General features: G+C 41.8%; 1 protein-coding gene across 4 annotated transcripts in view; it reads right to left on the bottom strand.

Annotated features, from left to right (window-relative positions):
- Positions 1–390: 390 nt before the first annotated feature.
- RALB (RAS like proto-oncogene B) overlaps positions 391–18,878 on the bottom strand; it is a 39,396-nt gene continuing 20,908 nt past the window's right edge. For 2 of the 4 annotated variants that reach the window (XM_015868637.3, XM_015868635.2), the window contains 4 exons: positions 7,310–7,466; positions 5,862–6,070; positions 3,606–3,783; positions 391–2,252 (listed from right to left, as the gene is read on the bottom strand). In XM_015868637.3, coding sequence (XP_015724123.1) covers positions 2,133–2,252; positions 3,606–3,783; positions 5,862–6,070; positions 7,310–7,423 — 621 coding nt within the window. In that variant the 5' untranslated portion in view covers positions 7,424–7,466 and the 3' untranslated portion in view covers positions 391–2,132. Of the gene's footprint in view, positions 2,253–3,605; positions 3,784–5,861; positions 6,071–7,309; positions 7,470–18,878 lie in introns of all 4 variants that reach the window. The other 2 variants (XM_085553238.1, XM_015868636.2) reach the window with 1 other exon arrangement.

Here is an 18,878-nt window from a genome sequence, read left to right as displayed (position 1 = left end):
ATTGTTTATCCTTTAGGTTAATTAAGGACTTAACCTTTAGGTCTCAACTAAAGCCAAACCTAAGCAAGTGGTCTGCCTCTAGAAGTGGACATTCACATGCTGTAGATACAGCATGCACACAAAAATAGAGTCAATTTAAGTTCAAGAGGAAGTCTTTTTAGAAGCTTTAGACAGCTTTGTGTGTCCCACTGGGTGTTTAGGCTTTGGACACAGGTGGTACAGCTCATACAATTCTGTAAGCCATCAAGCTCCCAGCCTCTGCCTCAAGAACTATATTCAGTTCGCTTTGTTATACCAATTATATTATTCAAAGAATAATTTCCAAACTTCATGAAGCATTCTTCCTGTGCACAGAACATTAACAGAAAATGAATTAAACTTCACATGAAGGAAGATTACAGCACCTTTTATTTAGTACAGTTTCCCCAGTCCAATGAGTTGCCTGACAAGTTAAACTAGTTACGGAAGACAATGAGTGTGATAAATCCCTGTAAAAACCTCAGACCAACAGAGGTTCCGATATCTAACATCTTTTTCTCCCCAAAGTTCGGAGGTGGAATGCACAACAGCAATCTAGTACATGTTAAAAATGTTTTTCATCCTCAAATTACAATACTAAGTACTGAACAGTATTTGCTACTCCTTCACCTCAAGAAACAGTATTTGTTAATTTAGTGCTGCAGTGAGCTTCATTGAACAACCACACAGCATCACCTTTCCACCAACAGTGCTTTAAGCATCTGGTTAAAAAGCAAGGTACAGTCACTACTTCAAGTCTGTCTACTCCTTTGAAATAGAAAATATCCATAATTCATTGAGAGACTCCACAAACAGAAGAGACGGTTACATTCTACAACAGCAACAGAAGTATTTTTTGGCAACTGCACTTAGTTTAAACTGCATCAGAAATCACAGTTCAGTCAGCTGACAAGACCTGCTAAGTACTGACTTCTCTTCCATTTCTAAGCGGGCTTTTGCTGATTAAAACATGACCACCATTGCATAACTGACAGCAAAACCAACGTGCATCTCCATGTGCTAGGTTGCTATGCGTCAGAAACAGTACATATAAAATTAACAGTGAGTAACAGACATGGCAACTGTTTCACTTCATTCACTTTTTGCAACCACACGACTCACTAGCCAATTAATCAGAGAGGTAGCGTGTACGCCTCACCTAGTCCAAGTCATGATTGTGATGTGAGCCACCCTTACTCAGCTTTCAATTCCAGCAGGAAACAGATGATCCCACTTTCCCAACATATCACACATTTTCCAATATAAACAAAACTGATGAACACTGATTTTTCACTGTTCCAGTACCAGGAAGGCGATGAATGACCAATGCAGAATGAGTGTAATAGCCACAATACATGGAAGAAATCCAGGATTGCACTTCTAGGAGACCGTGGCAACACTATTCCTTCTGATGAAAAGCTTAGTCATTTTCTCACCCCCTAACTCTAATTTAAGGATGAGAAGACAGAACATCAGGGAAAGCCAATATTGTATTTCCTAATTAAGTCCAAATTGAGTCCATAGGCTTGATTCATGAATGCCATATTGACTAAACAGAACAGGGAAGAAAGTTTGTTTTGGGTTGACTCAAGTGTCAGTTGCTATTTAAGTGGAGGGTAGGAAGGAAACCAGCAAATTTCAGCGTAACAACTCAGTAACCACTAGCAGAAAACAGAGACAAACTGACAGGTTGTCATCCAGCTTGTCTGCAGTTTACAACATTAAGAAGGGCACCAGTGAAAGAACTGTTTGAACCTGAACAGCTGTGCTTGTTAAGGCCAGTAGAGGTTCAAGAAACATATTCTGAGACATTAAACCAGGAAGTTAATATGAAAGAACTTCGTATAACCAAATAGAGTGATTGTAGTTCTAAAACCTCAATAGTTTCTAGTTTTGAAAGACACTGGGAAGACAGAGACAATTCAGTTTAAGTAGGCATAGGTTTTGTTGGATACCAGAAATGGTTTCAAAGTTGTTTTCACATTTTCAAGGTATGATATGCAAAGCAAGAGATAAGGGAGTCAATACAGACTTCCTTTCATGAATCCAGCCCTATATCCTTAGTGGTATCTTATCCATGCCATTTGTAGATAGATATACACAGTTCCCAAGCATCACAGTAAGCAACATCTTTCTTTAAAGCTTTTCTTGTTCTTTCCACTTTTCTTGCCATTCTTGTCTTTGTTTTCAGACATTTTCTTTGCTCTGATTTCTCTCATTAAATCAAAGAATACCTAGAGGGGAAAAAAAAAAAGATTAAACAAGTTCTGCCACCTAAAAACAGATCCAGGCTACTTTATTAGGCACATAAGTGACACAGTACAACAAGGTACCTAGCAGCAGAATCAAATCTGGACACATCCCAGCTATAAATTCAACATTAGAATTATGGTACCTGAAGCAGTAGCAAGAAGCAAGACTGTTCCATGACTCTATCGTAACTTAAGTCACTCAGCAGCTCTGTTTCAAGAGCTTTTTGTTGAATATTGCTCTTGCACAAAAGTAGCATTCAGAGCTCAAGATAATATTGCTCTGTGCTTAATAAGTTATTTGCTGGGAAATACTTGCTAACTCAAGCATCCAGTATTTAGTTCAGTCCTTCCTAAGTGGTTACAAGCACATACCCTGCTGTATAATATTCTGCCTGTTTCATAATTAAAAGAGCTGCAGCATTCAGAGTGGCAGTATCAGGCACAGGAAGTCCTGCTGCATAGAAGACTCTCAGAAGTCATCACTCTGATATGTCCACCCAAAAATCATAGATTACTTTACCTATGCTAGATACCAAAAGATGAAATAGCAGCTTAACTGAGCATTACTAAGAAAAGAAGTCAGAACTATAAAACAAGAACTGTTTTCCCTCATACATGTTACGATCAAGCTACAAGCATTCTTTGACCAAGGAGAAAGCAGCTTAGAATTTGTAACCTGAGAACAAATGCACATTTCACTCAACTACATCTCCGTTGACCTTAAGAGGGACCAATACTAAGCCTGGGGAAATCTTCTGAAGAATATGGAGGTAAAAGGGTACTCTCTTCAATAAAACGCTTAACTACACATATCAAAAGGGAGGTTTGAGACTGTTGATTTCTCCTGTAGGGTGAATTTCTCACTAGGAATATCCCATCAATGTTTAGACAAAATGGCAGAAACACTAAGAAGGATAGTCCTAGACCAGCACGTGCAAATCAAAACAGCTCAGACGCCACAAGAAGAGTTTTTGCCAGTTCAGAACGATCTTGACAAAAATGCAAGAGTCAAGCTTTTAACATTAACCACATTACACAGCTTTGCAAGGACAGATGGAAACAGCTCAACATCTAGAGCTAATAGGCTTTATTGAAAAGCTGGTTCAGGTACAAACAGCTAAAACAATACTGTTACCTTGTAGTGGTCTCTAGGCTTGCCCAAGCTATGTATTTACTCCAGTGTACACATTCCACTACATTAGTTCATTTGATAACCTACGCTTTTGGAAATCCAAACATGGATTTGCTTTTGTTCCAGAAAGAGTCAAAAATTCACTCAGCTATTAAGCAAACAGTACCAGTTTCACTGCAGTAGAAGCAAGTTATTCATCTTACCTTATCTACATTTGCTCTAGTTTTGGCAGAGGTCTCTACATACTGCACACCCCACTCTTCTGCTTTATTTCTAGCCTCTTCTACAGGCACTTGTCGGCGTTCTTCCAAGTCAGATTTGTTTCCTACTACCAGTAAAGGTATTTTATCTTCTTCAGCTTTCACACGCAGGATCTGTTCCCTAATGCATCAGGTATTAAAAATATGCACATGTTAGTGGCATTAACAAAACCCATACTCTTAAGATGAATAGATCAAGCAGTCTGCACACTACTAGTGTTTGTAACACCACTTAAGTCAGTCCCCCAACAGCCAAATAAAGTTGAAGTGTTTCCAAGTATAACACACTGAGTAAAAGCTCACATTTTCAGGAAGGCCGTTTCACTACTTGGTAGAAGTGTTGCAACCCTGGATCCAGAAGAAAAGTAAAGTAGCAGAAGAACAACTTAATATGAGTTCACATCTGAATGCCAAAAAGCACCAGTACTGTGTTTGCCAGATTTCAGCCCTGTGTTCAGTTACCACCCTCAATTTCAATTTAGCACCCTGTCTCAATATAGGTCCAGGCAGCATCAAGGCACTGCTGAAGTAGCAGGTTAAGAACAGGAGAAGCTGCTGGCAAAGGTTATTTTTAATGGCTACATCAGTTGTTAGTTACTAGCTCAACAGTACACCAAAGCCTTCAAAGGAACAAAAATTAATTGATCAGTATTAACCAGTATAACCAGAGGCCCTGGGTTCGAATCCCCTGTGGTGCAAGTGGTAGAAGTGCCGCTCTGCTACACAGAGGCTCGAATCCCAGGGGGTTGGACTTGATGATCTCTAAGGTCCCTTCCAACCTGCACGAAACTATGAAACTATGAAACCTTGCTATCCTTTTCTCATTCAAGGGCCTATCATGAGCACAAGGCCATATGCAAGTCTCAAAGCCTGTGCTATCACAGGAATAAAACAGGTTGAAACCAGACTGACACATGTTGCTGCCCATCTACAATTCTGGAAGGGCTGTAACAGTATGCAGCTATTTTTAGGCTACCCATTCTTGCTTCTTCCTAAAAGTTTTTGGTGTTTTATTTCTTTTTTTTTCAAACCAACAGTTCTTACTGGTGTCTTACTGGAGTCAGGTGAGGGTTCTTCTGTGAAGTACCCAGTTTTGTACCTGCTTGATTGGTATTGGCCTTCTCCCCTCCATCTTCTATTATGAGAAGTCTTTACACTCACTTTCAGCCCAGCACCACTTGAGCTGTTTCATTCCTTGAATGCTCTAAGCAGAGCATACCAAACAAAACAGCTCCCATTGTGTCCCCACGACAAACTCTTAAATAACTATGCAGTCCCCTGTTACTGTTGGAATGGTATGATACATTAAGAACTTTGACAAAAGTCCTGGAGTGTGAAGGAAATGTCATAGGTATTATAATATCCTGCAAGAAAGTGCCTACCTCACTTGGTAAGCAGAAATTTAAGCGCTGATCGTCTGTTAATCTTGTTTCACTAAAGCAAAGTGAAAACAAATCAGACTGATAAAGAGCAAACAGAACTCATAAGGAATCTTTGGATTGTCTTCTACACTGAAGTAACAACCATTAGCCAAAAGAAGCCAAAACAACTGTCCTGAAGAACCTGAATACAGAAGCTCTGGGACCTGGACAGTTGGTTAAAACTCTTTGCTTTTACAGTACCAAAGTAGTTTCTGTGCTCAGCCTGGTACAGGTTTTAACATTAGAATTACAAATCCTGAGAACAAAAAACAGAAGCATTTACCATCACTGAGTGTCTTTCTAGGAACATGTCTGCCTACAATAGTACTGCCTAGCTGCCAACCCCTGCTTGGCACCAATCCATACCTGAGTGTGGAGGCTAATCCTTCCCTCCCTTAGAGCACCTGCTTCTAGCAGTAAGCAACAGTGTCTGAAACCTGGCCAAGAGGCACTTAATTCCAGAAGTACTGCTCTCAGATAATTAAACTCCACATCCAAGAAGACTGAAAATTGGCTAGAATACATAAGTTTAAGAGTCCAAGAATCTGTTCTTTTCCTGAAGTTGCTGACGGCGTAATGTCCTCACAAGCTGAAGACGAAGACAACTACAGCCAGAGGCACAGTACAGTGGTTTTAGTTACCAAGAACAAAACAGTTGTATTGCCACTTTCATTGACCAAACGATAATGGATAAAGGAGACAGATCTGTAGCATTTGAGAATTATCAGAGTAGAACAGGGACCAAACATTTCCCCCTGCTTGGGAGAAGAACGCTTACCGAAATTCTGCTGTAGCTGTGAATGATTCGTGCTCTGTTATTGAGAAGACTAGAAGAAATCCTTCCCCACTGCGGAAATAGTTATCTCTGATTGCTGCGTAATCTTCTTGCCCTGCTGTGTCCAGAATGTCTATTTGAACTTCTTCACCATCTAGGACTACCTTCTTTCTGTAGCTATCAGCCTTGGTAGGTTCATAGTCTTCTACAAACTGAAGAAGACAGAAATTAATGCTTAGAAATACTGTCAAAAGGCCTCAGTATTTGCTTACATCCATTCTCTTTCACTTCAATGACACTTAAATTCCTGAAAGCCTCATCATAATTCAGTCAGTTACTAAGTTCTACCACCTTTTCTATTTTTACTATAAAAAGCAAGTTATTTAAGTACTTAATACATCAAAGAGCCAATCTGCCTAGTCAAATGAAACTGTCTTCCTAAATAAAATACCGCTCAGCAATTTCAGCACAATTTAAGGGACAAAGACAGTGTAAGCAACCAGCTCATGAACTGGTTGCATTATCTACATCTCCCACCTCAAGATGGAAGCACTTCTGAGTGTACTTCAGTCACAACTATCCATAATTCCAACAAGCCCAGATGACAGCAGCCAGTCATTGAACATAAAAAGCTGCTCCACAATTATACAGCCATGTAGCTGAACACATTTAGTACTGACCAGACAAAGTCACTGACAATTTCACTTGCAGTTCTGTACTTACAGCACACACCCAGCATAGGCTCCTTACCTATCTCTTCTCTCAGTCTTAAAGACTAACAGGTCACACCATGACCCTGATTAAGCTGACTGAAGTCTTCTATCAGCCATGCTAGATGACACGTAGCAGGAAGCTCATGCTTTCAAGCTGGCATAACCACTGATTTCCTTATGCCAAATTCAAGCCAGCTGATACAGAGCTATCTCAGCATAGGTACCACAACAGTACCTATCCCATTTCCGCCCAGCAATGGGGCCTGTTGAGATGCATCACTGCAGTATGTTTGGACAAACTGAAAATAATTGTTGACTTCTAAATTACAAGATCATGTGTTCAATTTTGTTAATCTGGACTCCCTGATCTAGCTTCCCATATATCAGTATGGAAAAACTTCAAGCTTACTGCTCCACCTGGTTCAGAGCAAGACAGAGCACTTACTTCCGACTTCAACCTTACCTGGCCTAAAACGAATAGAAACCAAATTATTTTCAATTTTAACAAGCTCTGCACACACAGACTATCACTGACACATTTTGAAGCTGTTCTTTCACCAGAAAGCACCAACCCCATCACTCTCAGTCAGAAGTGCTCCTATAGAGCATCCCTCACAGATTCCTGTTATTCTTCAGCCAGTCACTAGACCCCTACATTTAGTCCCTTTGCCCCCACCACAAGGATTTAGTAAGTTGTACCCATTCTGACTTAAGAGAAACTAAACCAAAGCTACTTACCTCATCATACATGAACTGGAGAGTGAGTGCAGATTTGCCTACACCTCCACTACCAACCATGATCACTTTATGGAGTGCTAAGGAACTCTGGTTCTTGCCCTTGCTTGCAGCCATTGTCCTGTTTGCCACTGATGAAGTACCAGACAACCAATCAGACCTGCTGACAGAAAAACAAAACAGTCACCATGACATCAGTGGCACAGTGGTACCATGCAGGTGAAGCATCTCGCTGTTATGGAAAGACAAGACTAAAACCCTATCCAGCAACCCTGAAATGCATCTGAAATGAAGTCAAGCCATCAACATCTAGAACAGAAGTAGGAACCTGGTATCATGACAAATGCCTTCTCTGAGACAACAGTAGGGTCAAAGGTTTCTCACAGCCATGTACTAATGGAACAGACTGCTTTCATTTGTAAACCCATCCTATGTGACTGCCACCTAGAGAAGCTCCTAAAGGAAACTACACTTGTACTAGCAGGAAGTTCGATTTCATGTCTCTCATTGTAAGGCTTTACACCTTTCTAAAATATTTCTTTAATGTTGGTACAGCTTAGTTTCAATTTACTAACATAGCTATACCTTAGATCTGCTTATAAGAATGACTTTTGATCTTTTCACTATGTAGGCTAATAAGAAAAGCAGAGATTCTCAATAAATTCTGGCAGGAACAAACGGCAAAATCTTCCAGCAGAAAGTCTTATGACATGGCATTAGCATTTATTTTGATATTCTTGCCTTTGATGCTACAATTTGCTTTTGAAAACATCCTGCCTTACTGCAAAGAATTCTCAGTACCAGCTCCTCTCCTGATGTTACAAACCTGGAAAGAATACATTCAATGAGTGCTTTTTAACAAGCCTTTGTTTTGTGTCATGCAAACTAAGTACTTAAGTGTTTTTTATTGCTTTTCGTCGGTTTAAGAGGTCTCCAGCACTTAGCAGCAGCTGGATGTAGCAGTGCCAGACCCCGATTAGCACAGAGCAGCAGCTTTAAGAACAGCACACTGGGAAACAGGGAGCAAAAGATAAAGCAACTGAACAAACGTTGTCACCAGACATGATTCCCAGAGTGAGGAGAATAAAAGGTGTGCTACAGACAAACACTATATGGGAGATGCAAGGATGCACCTCTGTCCTCACAGCAGGACAGCTGAAGGCCCCAGCTATTCCTATTCTGGCTGAGTGCTGTAGGAAGGACAGCAGATCATGCAGAGAACAGAAAGCAGCTGTAACAGCCCTGATTTATAATAGTTCCATCAACACAGAATGATAAGCATGAACAGGCCTACCAGAAATCTCAAGGTAGCCTGAACTGTGATCAGCCCATGAAGATACTCCACCATCAAATTCTGATGCCATCAAATTCTACCAGACAACGGTAATGCCTACAACAGCATTTATATAAGCACTACATTGGAACAGGTTTTCACATAAGCAGCAGTTCTAAACAAAACTAACCAGGGACTGACAACTTTCCAAGCACCAAACATTCTAGGATTACATAGGCTGGGAAGGACCACTGAATACTGTTCAGCTCAAACTCCTCTCTCTAAAGCAGTTGGCCCCAAGCATTTCCAACTGTTTCCACCTCTACAGCTCAAGAAGCAGCTTACCTTCTTCTGGAAGAATGATCCAGTCAGTGGCTGAACTTACATTCCTGTTATCTACCCTCAGGTGGTACAAGCCATACTGAACTTTGTGTGGAAAAATGCATGAGCTGTAAGAATAAAACCTTTGGAAGGACCTTTGAGTTTCCTCAGGCAGAACTTACACCAGAGCACAAACTTTCACAGGCAGCCTTTAAAGAAATTAGAAGCAATTACCTGCTTCATCTGCTTTAAAAGAGGACTGAGTCATTGACTTCATAACTGGGGTTTCAGTAACGGAAAACAAAACTATACACACAGCAGAAGTTTTGTGGTGCTATTGAAAGTGGATCTTTAGACCGACAAATGAAGGCTCTATCAGACAGGATGGCCACATAAACACAGCAAGAGTTGCAAATCAAGCCACAATAGTTACTAAGAAGCTGATTTTATTCCGACTTCTGAAGATCCCTTCTGCACCACAGACCTAACCCTGCCCTAAGCTTTTGCAATCAAACCCTGCTACCTTCAAAATGTAGCCTTAAGCCCACCAACTATTTCAGCCTTCCCTAGTCTTACCTGTTTAGATTGTAATTGCTCCAGGTTAACTGAAGTCTCCAACCATGGAGGAACCTACACAGTGTTACTTCATTCTTGGCTGGGGTCTAGAAACCAGAGTACTTCACAGCAAGCATTCATCCACATCTTCATGAAGTCCAAATGCAAGCATAGCATCCCTAGTTTTTCTATTCCTCTCCTCAGCTAAGCAGTTACTGCGCTCCAGAACACTATTAACATACCAGACTGGTTTACTCTACGCCATAATGGCATGGATAACTTGAATGGTTTCAGCCTCCACCTGCACTAAGCCTTCACAGTTGCAGTCACTTAAAGGAAACAGCACTCATCACTTAACAAGAAAAGAATCCATTTTACTACTGTACACCCAAACACATAGAAGGAAAAACATGAGAAACCGCAATAAGCTCAGTCTCTTTCCAGGAGATATTCTGTTACTACAGTAAGAAATTCTACAGCCATACTGAGGTGTTAATTAGAATCACTTCTAGTTATTCCAACACAGCTTGTGGTTTAAAAACTGAAACAGAGCTGTAAGCACAGAGTTGCTGAGACCAGCCCTTGTTCTGCAATGCAGCTGATATCCTTGGACACTTCTTTTCACTGCTACCCGCCACTGAAAGCAGCCATTCTTTGGATTTCAAAGTGGGATTCTAGAAAGACTTGCCCAATAGCTTGACAGAAGAGCTTTGTTAAACCCTTCAGACACCTAGTTTTAAAGGAAAATCTGGGTATTCACCCTATTAAAAAGACTTAAATATGATGTCATCCACAGCAAGCACAGAAAGGACAAAGTTTCACAACAGTGTTTTAGTGATCCTCATTTATCAGAATGCGAATAAGAGACTTTGGGGCGTTTGGTTCTGCAATACGCCTGCAAGAATGCAGCCATGGAAATTCCCTGGATCACAAAACTAATTAACAATCTCACTGAGCTATGAACTGTAAGAGCTCCTCAGCTGTTCTGAGGTTATCCAGAAAATCTTTAAGCACTGAAATTCCATTAGCTTTCAATGGACTGTAAATGCTCCAACTGGTAATTCAACTATAAAAACAAGTTCACTTAATCTCAAGCGGCGTATTTAATGCTACTAAGAATTTTAGGCTATGCATGCTAAAAATAAAAATGCTGCTTTCTTTCTTTTTTTTTTTTTTTTTCCTGTGCTAATATCTTACCTCTTGGAATGTTTCCAGTTATTGCTTTTCATACTAAAAAGATTGTTAAGTGTTCAGCACAAATCCCTTCTCAGGAAATCCCTGTATCCCTCCCCACTTACTGCTGGGTGCTCCTACCTTTAGTCAAGGCTGTGGATTTTCCAGGCCATGTTTTTTTTATCAAGGATCTCTTTAGGCTTGACATGTCTTGCAGAGAAGGCTGGGGCAGCAGTTCCACAGTTTCCATTTATACCATCCTGCCTCTCTCCCCATTCCATCTCCCTGCACCAGCTGTACAAGCCCACCTCCTGCACAGCCATCAGCAAGACCTCACACTTCACTACCAGTGCTGATGTGATGGAGAACACCACATTTGTAGAAGTAAAGCCAAACATAGTAGTCAGAAAGTTACACACCAATGAAGAAGTGGGGAAAATTCCCAATCCTGTCCACTCCACGCTCCCTTTAGGTGTGCTGATGCAACCAACACCCTGCTGCAGTGCTGGTGCTGAGCACTAGAGTGAAACCCTATAGCCTGAGACCTACTTGTAGTAATTAGGCATTTCCTTATCTGTCCAAGATCTATTGGCAGTTCTGTCATTGCTCAGTTAATGATACCAAACAAGAAGAACAGATTTAGAAAAAATACTTAAGAACCAAAGGAAAAGTAAGGTAGTCTCACACCCTGGGAGTTCCTCCAAAGGAGAGTTTATACAGACTGGATCATCACTGGAAGAATTAGAAACAATGCTTAAGAGTTGGAGAAACAACTATGAATTACTTGTTGCACTGAAAGCTACAAGCTTGTTACAGTAGTTAATCAAAATACATCATTTATTACAGCCAGGATTCAGAAATACTTACATAATTAGTTTGAGTGGCTGTAATAGCCAGCATTTAAATCTAACTGTGCTCTACACTAAACATATTTGCATGCAGAAAACCTCAATTTTGCACTGAAGTTAAAATGATTTCAGAAAGTGATCTTATAGAGTCAATCTGCTATACAAGGACTGTATTTTTCCCTCAAGTATATACACCTGAAGAACTTGTAGCTGGGCATCTCCCACTCATTGCTGTTTTACCTGACCATGACATGAGCAAACTACAAGTCCAGCCCCCTGCTCTCTGCACTAAGTTCCAGCCAGGCTCGGGCAATGCCACCTTCTAAGGCTGTCCTCAGATCTGGGTCACCAGGTACTCAGATTAAAACAGATCACTATTTTCTGTGCACTCAGCACATTGCTCCCATCATCCCTGTCAAGCACAGCCCAGCTTCGCCCACAAGTTTTCTGAAGAAAGATGCACCACCACAGCTTACAAAGCTATATAGTAAGTGCTGTTTCCATACTGAAGTCCTCTCATACACTCAACAGATGACTCTTCTAGATAACTTATTAGTAAGAAATAGGCAATGCCTTTGCATTTCAGCAGTAACTTAAGGATAGAGTCGCTTAGAGCAGCTCCAGTGTCTGAAGGAAACTCAAATGAACTCAAAATCCTACCTAAGCATTCCATCCTGCAGCAGTGCAATGTATTCGAACAGACTGGCAAAAGGACAACAGTTTAAGGTAACTTTAATCAGATCTTACACTGTACTAGAACAAGAAATGCACAGATATCTTTGTACCTAAGGTGATATAATTTGAACAAGAAATCCCTTCAATGGACTTAAAAACAAAATAGGTATTGGCTAGGGACAAGTTACTCAGCTAAGTGGAAAAAAAAAGACTGCCCTTAAGTAGTGACTCTAAGCTGTTGTCCATCTAGAGAACTGCTCATATCAGTGATAAGCTAAATAAGGCTGCAAAGGTCAAGATATGAAGTTAATGCTCCTAACAGCCTGATAGCATACTATCACTGCATGTAGTCATTTTAACAGTGTTATTCTACGTCACACGTTCATAAAGCACAGCAAATCGCTTTAATTAGAGATTGAATACAAACACTGGAAAGCAAACCTTAGTTTACTGCTTCATTTTGGTCTGAGAGTGTCTTTACACAGATCTGTACAAAAATCTCTAATGCAACCACTCTTTTTGGTCACAGACTAGAGGTAGGCATCTCCATTTTCCAGCTTAATAAAGCAGTACCTGCTTCCCACCCTCAATCAGTCTTTATAAATACAAAAACCATTCAGCCAATGAAGAGGGATCGGTTAAGGGAGCATGAAAAGGCACTGAGGACAGAGATATACAGGTCACTTCCTACTCAGCACCAAGCTAGGACTAGCTATGAGACCAGGTTCATTCCTGCTCTAAGTATACAGCTCATCTCAGTCACCCAAGTGGATCTGTGCAGACAAAAGCCACCATTTAGATGAGTCATCTCTACCCAGACTTCCTCATAAAGGAAGCACATAATCTGACAGTTTCCTCTACAGCATTCCCCACAGCTCTTGATGGGGGTCTGAATAAAACAAACAATGTCATGATGGAAGCCGGCCAGAACTCCAGCATGCATCAGTTTCCCAGGGAACAGCACCAAAAACTGTCAGCAAGCCAACAGCAGCACTGCTCAGTTCCTATATGTACTCCTTCAGAGTATGTAAGAGCAGCTCCTGACTCCCACAAGCAGCACAGTCCTAACATGACCCCATGTCTATGAGGGATCATCACTATCTGGAAGCTGCAACTTCTACCCTGGCTGCAGTGCTCCAGGCACTGAAATACAAGGAGACTACAGCAACAAGACAGAAAGACCTGGAGTCTCAGTCCTGACTGGTGCACGAGCTGTTTGGATCCCACAACACTGGAGGTTAAGTACAATCATAGAAAACATTATATATAATCATTATAGAATAATCTGTCTACTACAGCCAAGTTAGTCCATTCACTGTTGTATTCCTATCTAATCAAATGGAAAGTGTCCTCCTCACAGCAACCGGAGCCACACCTGGTAAGCTTCTTGTACATTCTAGTGGTGAGGCTTTCAGCATTGCTCTTCTCCCATTGGCATGCACCTTCTGTTTTAAGAAAACAGAAGAATTGCTGTTTCAGCTTATACTTACCCTTCTAGATTCTAGTAACTGCTTTCTATCTTATTGCTTCACATGGTGCAACCTGCCTGCAACTGCACCAGCCTGCCACATGGCATCTGTCCCAGGTCAACAAGTAAGGAGATAAGCATGGAATATATTGCTTCCCCTTCTTAACAAGTGGTATTATTTTTCCCCAGAAGAGACAACAGGATTGCATACACCCCAATGGGGACATACAACATCATCCTGGAGTGAGGCTGGTCCTGAAAGGGGACTCCCAACGGGAAAGGTTCTGGTTTATAAGAACACCTAAGGTCTATCATAAAACCCTTGGAATTACATCCCTACTGGCAGTGCAAGGCCTTCATTAATACTTGAGATTGTCTGTTTCACAGATGACACCACAGAAGTTCCAAAAAACTAGAGGCCACTATCTTGTTTTCTTCATTGCTGTGCTGAGTAACCAGCAAGATATTCTTTGTTTTTAAAAGGTAAAGCACTACCTGAAGTACGAACCTGAAGGCATTACTGCCATTACAGCCAGGGAAAATGTAGCAGGGAGGTACCCAGCCAGTCTTCTCCATGTGCTTTCAGGATGCCAACAGGTCTAGCAACAGTGCCCAGAAGACACTTTAGACAGGCTATAGAAGAGACTGATTCACTTCACTGCCTTTACCCTAACAAGGACACTGATACAAATCTCCAGCAAGCAAAAAGACTGAGCTAATACCATTAGTCAGTATTGATACGCAAAGTCTGCCACTGTAGAGGTAACTGTCTGGTTGCCTAATTACCTACAGTGAATTAAGGACAGTATCTCTCACATGAGTCAACAAGGCTCATACCTGATAAATGACACTGCAGAACTGTACAACAGCCTCCACTCCTGCACTGACTTGCAAGGAGTATTTCAGCTTCACTACTGAATCTTCTCAGTGTAGGAGCGCTGTGATACACAGCACACACAGGTCTGCCATGTTTCAAATGTTAATCTAATACTGACTTTAAATCAGACCTCTGGAAACATAGCAAACCCCACAAGCTGCAAATTTGACTGGGGTATATCTTAAATTGCTCATGAAATTTCAAAAAAAAAAATCTATAACAAAACCTATGTCAGGATGAGATTACAGTATGCTTTCAGGCATGATATCAATGGATAACTCACAGCAGTGTAATTGAGAAGGAAACAGATGTACTAAACCACTGTAAAAACACAGTCATGAGGTTGCTACAGAGTCACAGGATTGACTTCTTCAGCCACAGGAAGTGTTACCAACCCAAGTTTCCTGTCCAAGCCAGCCCAGATGTCTTCTAAACACAGCACAGCAGTCAGCAAGCTGCTCGCTCAGAGGATGGATGCGGCCAGACCATATGAACTACCTCCAGGTTCCCCAGTGTACTGGGAACCCAGGGCAATGCAGAAGCCTGAACATCACTTTCCTTAGCTTAAGTACCACCACCAGCAGCAACTGGTCCTACCCACGCACCTGAGTGCCAAGCATTCCTTGCTCCTGAACTGACATTAGAAAGCAGCACTTACAACTCAGTCTGGGGAGGCAGAAATACTTCAGTACCTACTCACATAAATGGATGTAGGTAATAACTCCTCACTCTAATATTGAGGACCCCCTCCTTGGGGGGGTGGGGGGGGAGGAGAACCATCTCCCCATAGCCTCTGAAAGCATCCACACTACTTGAACCACTGAAGGGCTCACGGATACACAGAGCTCTCCCTTCATCAGGCACACTGTGCTTCTACTCCAAGCACCTAAACTTGCCTATCTTTCAATCAACATATTTCCATCACACATTGGTTACTTCAGACAATTAGTACTTATCTTCAATTCAGACACTGTTTTAAGCCTCACCTGAGGCAGAAATACCACATTTCCCTGAGCAGGAACAGCAAATTTCACCCCCAGAAGCTACCTTTCTACTGACATCTCAGGTGTGTGCACACCCACGTGGCCCTGCAGCATATGGTGCTCACATGCTTGGCCTCAAAGCCAACAGCAGTATTTCTACTCATCTTTAAATGGGAACTGGACTGTCACAACAGAATACGGCCACATGCAATTTCTTCCCAGCTTGACTGGGAACCAGCTGATTTCAACACAGAACTTCACATATAGTGTTCAGAACACTTCCTTTTAAGACCTAACAAGTGACAGGTCACATGAAAACCACAATATATAAGCCATACACTTATCCTCGCCTGCTCTTTGGGACGTTCCCTCTCTTCTCAGAGCAGAAAGCTATTGTCCCGATAGATGCCAGCTCACCTCGTAGCCATCACGTCTTTCCTTGGAAATCAGTGCAACAGGCTGCTTCTATACACCAAAGCAACCAGGGTGAGAAACAAGCAGGAGATGCTGGGGGAAGTCCATGTGTAGCCACAGGGCCTGCAGTCCTGCCAGGAGCACAGAGATGAGCTGGGATCTCATAACAGGAGTACAGCCGTGGGTGGCTACAGCTCTGCCTAGAAGGCAAGTGAGAAGAGCTGCCCCATCAGGGCAGCAGGAACAACTACGGGTGGACGCTAGGCTAGTAGAAAGCTCTGGAGTCAAGATTAGTACAGACAGCAGAGGACTGGACAAAAAGTCTCCTGGAGCTTCTTCCAGCCTTCCAGTGACAACCTGAGCCTGTGCTCCTGCAATACACTTCCCACACACTTTGTCTCTGGGAAGCCTCTTCAAGAGGAACATCTATTTCATAACTAGCAAAACCACAGCAGAGCTAAAAAAAAAAAAATATGACAGCAACTCCTTCTCAACTAACACTGAATTCAGAACCTTGAATGATTTTTCTTCACAAGAGGTGAGAACAAGCATGCTCACCAGATAGTTACTATCAGAAGACATTTGGGAACACTCCAAGAGCACAGCTGGACTAAACCACTGCTCGACCCTGTTCTACAGACAAAACAAAGGGAGATGTACAGCATCCCCACCAGCCTACACCTAATATCATTTTAATTAAGTAAGGTTCCTTCCTTCCCAGCTTCAGCCCATAAAGCCTACTTAGATTTCAGGCGGCCTCATAAAGAAGAAAAACTCCCACTGAGAATGCAGAATTGTTAGAAAACAGATTGGTTCTTAAACCACTTTGAAAATGAAAACAGAATGAGGAACTGCACCAGCTCCAAACATACACAGGACAGGATGGAGCAGTGGCACTAACCTTAAGAAATCCGCCCTATTTAGCCAATGCTCTGCAATATGGAGTCCAAAGCTCAGGTAGCTCCCACAATCTTTCTTTAAGCACTCTGTCATGTTTTCTAATTTAAGAAGAATATATTAAGGCTCCAGCTTCACCAATACACTTAGCAGCCTGAAGTATTTCATACTAATCACATCAACTGACAGTAACACTAATTCAAGAAGTAACAGCTGACAGGCTTAAAGCTTTAACAAATGCTTATAATCCCCAAACTGATTTTTTCAGTCTTTGATTTGCGATTCCATTTGAGCAAAGCTTTTAGCAGCTATTGTGTTTCTATTTAGTCTTGCACTTCAGCAGTCAACTATTATTTGCACCTTTCTGGGTGCAGCAGAAAGGCTGCTGGCTCAAGGTCCTCATACAAGAGAGTTGTAGGTAAAAAAGCGATAAAGCGATTTAAAAACCTACTAGCACAGCACCTAAACAGCATTCTCACATTATGTAACTTACAGTTTTCATTTTGACAGGTCTTAAAGAAACATGTTCACATCTCAAAAACCAGACAGAACAGACCTTCTATTAACATTATTGAAGCAGTATTCAGAAAAACACAGAAGAAGCAGAAGTTCCATGAGTTTAACTTGCCTAACTAACAAGACATGATATTTCTGGGGCAGGCAGTGATGGAAATTGCTTAGTCCTGTCCAGTGGGCTACAAGGAGATGCTGATAAAGTGATCGCTCTGAAAACAATTAACAAGTACTACTTAAACATCTACTCCCTGGCCTCTGGGAGAGCTGTGTATCTGTTTTATCATAGAATAAAGGCCATAAAATTGATGATTACCAAAGAAAGAGCCAAGGCTGTATGCTGACACTCCCACTCCATGCAGCAGCAGATAAGAAGCATGGGAACCTTATCACACACCAGTGATGGTGGCAGAGAAGTTTCTGAAGACCAAGAAAGTGGAAAGAACATAAGGCCTGAAAAACAGTTTCTTTTAAAACGGAGGAATAGTTATATCGAGACAGGAGGAGTTAGATGGCAGCTGTGCTCTCAAACCTGGCTTACAAGTGGGATCAGCACCTTTCAGAAATCAAACACGCAAAGGTTAGGGGAAGCAATGCACACAGGGTGCAGGAGGCAAGCACTGCAGCAGTGCTCATCCATTTCAATGGCAACTCCTCCAAACACAGGAGGTCAGTCCAACTCCCACAGACCTTCAGCCTCAGCTGAGCGCTCCAGGCACAAGACACCTGCTGACCTACAGGGCCAGTTATTTGTTTTCATACCACTACGTACTTGCACTCCCTGAACACTTAGTGCCTGCACAGTTGGCTTGAGAAAAAGGCTCCTTCAGTACCTCTGTTAGGAGAGGCCATTCAGATGAACTCACTGTGTAACAGAACATAATTGAACCAGCCAGCTGCATGGAGTCTGAACCTAGTTATCACTATCTAGTACAAAGTTATCAAGTATCCACTAAGGGGAAAGCAAACAGAGTTTACAAACCAAAAGGACAAGATCAAACTACAAACCAGGTTCTTGAGTATGACACAAAGGCTGCTCTGCTATATCACCTTGGCTCTGCTCATAAAGCTGCTGGTGAGGCCTGGACACTGACACTTCACAGTGAAATGAGCTGCTTTATACAGCACTCAGTCATAACAGTTGCACTTAGGAAGGACATCACTGAAGAGTTTGAAGTGCAGAAGAGATATTAGGCTGCAGAATCTTTACATCACCCAGGAAGTCAGCATAAGTACCAGAGTTGTGTGGGCATCATCCCATCATTACTGCCTTCGTTTCATCAAAATGCCTCAACTCATCTTCTCCCCAGACATCCAGCACCACTGCACTGACAATTAGAGACAAGCTTAGGAGTTTCAGAGCCTAAGAAAGGGCGCTGTCTGGTCAAATTAAGCTTTCAGGCAAGAGTTTTTATAAAGCATTCCAACTAAGTCTTAAAACTACACGCTTCCCTGCAGCATACATATAACCCAGTGAAAAGAGGTCAGCTTCACCTTCCGCTATGCACGCAAAACAGAATCTGCCCTCTCAAGAAGGGCATATAACAAACAATACACTACTGATACAACCCAATA

The sequence above is a fragment of the Coturnix japonica genome, chromosome 7 (genome assembly GCF_054131305.1).
Source record: "Coturnix japonica strain WE chromosome 7, WE-NBRP24, whole genome shotgun sequence".
Lineage (NCBI taxonomy): Eukaryota > Metazoa > Chordata > Aves > Galliformes > Phasianidae > Coturnix > Coturnix japonica.
Note: the sequence above shows the minus strand (reverse complement) of the source record. Positions and strands in the feature narration are given on the sequence as shown.